At 36.7% G+C, this 2,976-nt stretch overlaps 1 protein-coding gene across 1 annotated transcript; it reads left to right on the top strand.

Annotated features, from left to right (window-relative positions):
- The first annotated feature begins 1,222 nt into the window (after positions 1-1,222).
- On the top strand, positions 1,223-2,545 carry LOC107565642 (protein FAM60A-like). Its single transcript, XM_016250904.1, has 3 exons — positions 1,223-1,361; positions 1,469-1,619; positions 1,726-2,545. Exons 1-3 carry the CDS (start codon positions 1,223-1,225, stop codon positions 1,958-1,960), a joined length of 525 nt encoding a protein of 174 aa, XP_016106390.1. The 3' UTR covers positions 1,961-2,545.
- The last annotated feature ends 431 nt before the right edge of the window (positions 2,546-2,976 follow it).

Below are 2,976 nucleotides of genomic sequence, written 5' to 3'. Positions count from 1 at the left end.
TGCCTCGTTTATAATGGGGTTTCATGTTTTTGAATCATTGCTCCGTCCTGACAGGGCATCACAGTATGTTAAGGGGTGTAACATTTCCGTCACACGCTTGAGGTATTCGGCCAATCATAACGCACTGGATAGCTGGCCAATCACAGCACACCTCGCTTTTTCAGACCGATGAGCTTTGTAAAAATCAACGCATTTCAGAAAGGCGGGGCATAGAGGAGAAACAATAATGTACAGTATGTGGAAAATAATGTGTTTTTTGAACCTTAAACCGCATAAACACATTTCATTACACCAAATACACAAAATAATGTTCTTTTTAGCAACATCATATGACCCCTTTAACACTGCACTGTGCTTACATACAGGTAAATAAAAACTAAAATAATGATTAAATTAGATTAAAATGACCTAAAAGCTAAATAAAAACTGTATTGTACTTAAATGTAAAAAATAAATAAAGATTAAATTGAAATGTGTTGTGCTTTAACATTAATTTATATTTAATTTAGGGACTCCTCTGCATACCAGTAGAGGAAGCCTGAGTACAACTAGTGATACTCGTACCACACTTTGAGAACCACTGATCTAAATAATAATAATAATAATAAATAGATATATTGATAGAATTTGTATTGGTTTGTTTATAACCAATATAATTTTAATATTACAATATATATGTAAAATAATTATAAATCTGACCTATAATATAATAATAAATAGTCAACTTTATTTATACAGCACTTTATATAAAATACATTTTCAAAGCAGCTTCATAGTAATAAAGAAAAATAACGGAATCAATGATGCAAACTTTGTCAGATATGACAAATAATTATAAATCTGACCAATGTAATATAATTTATATTATATTGGTTATAAACAAAACAAATAAGTTTATATTAATTTGTGTTTTAGGCATTGCATTATATGACAATAAATAAAAATAATTTTAAACCTGACCTATTCTAATGTAATATAATGCCTAAAACACAATTTGATATAAATGTATTTGTTTTGTTTAGAACTAATATAAAATCAATTAAATGACAAATAAATAAATACATACATACATGCATGTATAATAAGCCTGACCTATAATACCTTAACAGAAAAATACGTATTTATTGCTTTGGTTATAACTAATTTAATATAACTTGTATGAAAATGATATATATATATATATATATAAAAGATACATTTTCATCACAGTCTGAGGATTGTTATGACTTGTTATCAGGTGGTTGATGCCCGAGGGGGACCCAGTCTGAAAACTACAGTGAAGTCCAAGAAGGTCAAATCTCTGTCCAGACGAGTCGGACCAAACCAGCTCAGCAGAGTTCAGAAGGAACTGAAGAGACACAGTGAGCACACAATCACATATTTCAATTACAAAACAACATGAAATGCTTTTTAACAATCTTTATTCAATAATCTTTCACATAATTTGCTAAAATGTCTTCATTACCAGATTCAGATGCTCACAGCACCACCTCCAGTGCCAGCCCCGCCCAGTCGCCCAGCTACAGTAACCAATCAGATGAAGGCTCTGACTCGGAGTTGACTCCTGGCTCCGCCCGCTCTCCAGTCTTTTCCTTCTTGGACCTGACATACTGGAAAAGGTATTTATTTAGCAGAATCAGCCTGATTTATGAGTTTGACCTTATATTTTACATGATAATGAACACTTTTTTTAAATGAAACAAGTTCATGTACAAATCTCTCTAGGCAGCGGGTATGTTGTGGCATCATCTACAAAGGTCGCTTTGGGGAGGTTTTGATCGACCCTCATCTCTACAAGCCCTGCTGTCAGAAAAAACAGGTGCAAGAGCAGGAGGAAGAAGAGGAAGAAGAGGAAGATGGCGACCTTGAGAAAGAGGAGGTGCAGAGCAGTCAAGAAATTCTTCAACCACACTCCTCTCCCCAAATGAAAATGGAGCAGGAAGTGGAAGAGGAATGGTGATGCAACATTCCCAGGGTACTGACTTGGCGTTCTTAGGAAGCCTTCGAGAGTCGAAGCCCCTCAGACACTCTCAAAGACGTTCTCTCAGATTGCCTTCGATTCAAGAGCAGCTGGATCCTTGTTTGTCTTTTCCTGTTTCTTTCTTCCTTGTTGAGAATGTGTCTCTTTCATTTGCAACTTTTCCAGAGCCTGGTACCACGCTAGTCTATTTCCTACGAGGATTTTTTTGTAGACCAGAGAAAATTAGTTTCCTTTTTTGCTATCCCGCTCAAACACAGAATGCTGGATCTACATACATCATGCATAGAAATGTAGGGAATAGCCTTGGACAGTGAGCACAATCCTACGCTGTCGCTTTTGTGCCCTTTGAGCACCATTGTGCACTTCCTCTGGGGTGACTGTCTTTCTGCACTTAGTGTACAGAATTTAGTATACAGCAAGCAGCATCTGCTAAATTCTAGCTCAGTGAAGATAACGTTCCACCTTTTTGCTGGGATATAGCAATTATTTAGGGAATATCTTTTGCCTTTTATATATTTATTTTTTTCTGTCTTTGTCTTTATTCTTAAAGGGATAGTTCACCCAAACATGAAAATTCTGTCATTAATTACTCACCCTCATGTCGTTCCAAACACGTAAGACCTCCGTTCATCTTCGGAACACAAATGTTGATGAATTCTGAGAGCTCTCTGACCCTCCCATAGACAGCAAGGGTACTACCACGATCAACGTCCAGAGACGTAGCAAGGAGATCGGTAAAATAATCCATGTTACATCAGGGGTTCAGCCGATATATTACGAAGCTACGAGAATACCTTTTGTGCGCAAAAGAAAAAAAATAACGACTTTATTCAACAATTTGTCTCCTCTGCGTCACCCTAGTGCCATTTTGGAGAGTATCCACTGAACGCAAACATGCGTTGGTCTGTGTCAGCCGCACCACACGGATACGTTGTTTTCGTTCAAATCAAAGCACAAACAACGTAGAAAACGTATCCGTGTGGTGCGGCTGACAC

This window comes from Sinocyclocheilus grahami, unplaced genomic scaffold, assembly GCF_001515645.1.
Source record: "Sinocyclocheilus grahami isolate Dianchi unplaced genomic scaffold, SAMN03320097.WGS_v1.1 scaffold1013.1, whole genome shotgun sequence".
NCBI lineage: Eukaryota > Metazoa > Chordata > Actinopteri > Cypriniformes > Cyprinidae > Sinocyclocheilus > Sinocyclocheilus grahami.
The sequence above is the reverse complement of the archived record's forward strand: the minus strand, read 5'-3'. Positions and strand labels throughout refer to the sequence as shown.

Coding starts and splice junctions, on each gene's coding strand:
- LOC107565642 (XM_016250904.1), top strand. CDS start 1,223: ATGACTTGTTATCAGGTGGTTGATGCCCGAGGGGGACCCAGTCTGAAA. Junction 1,362..1,468: donor GAAGGAACTGAAGAGACACA/GTGAGCACACAA, acceptor CTTCATTACCAG/ATTCAGATGCTCACAGCACC. Junction 1,620..1,725: donor GACCTGACATACTGGAAAAG/GTATTTATTTAG, acceptor AAATCTCTCTAG/GCAGCGGGTATGTTGTGGCA.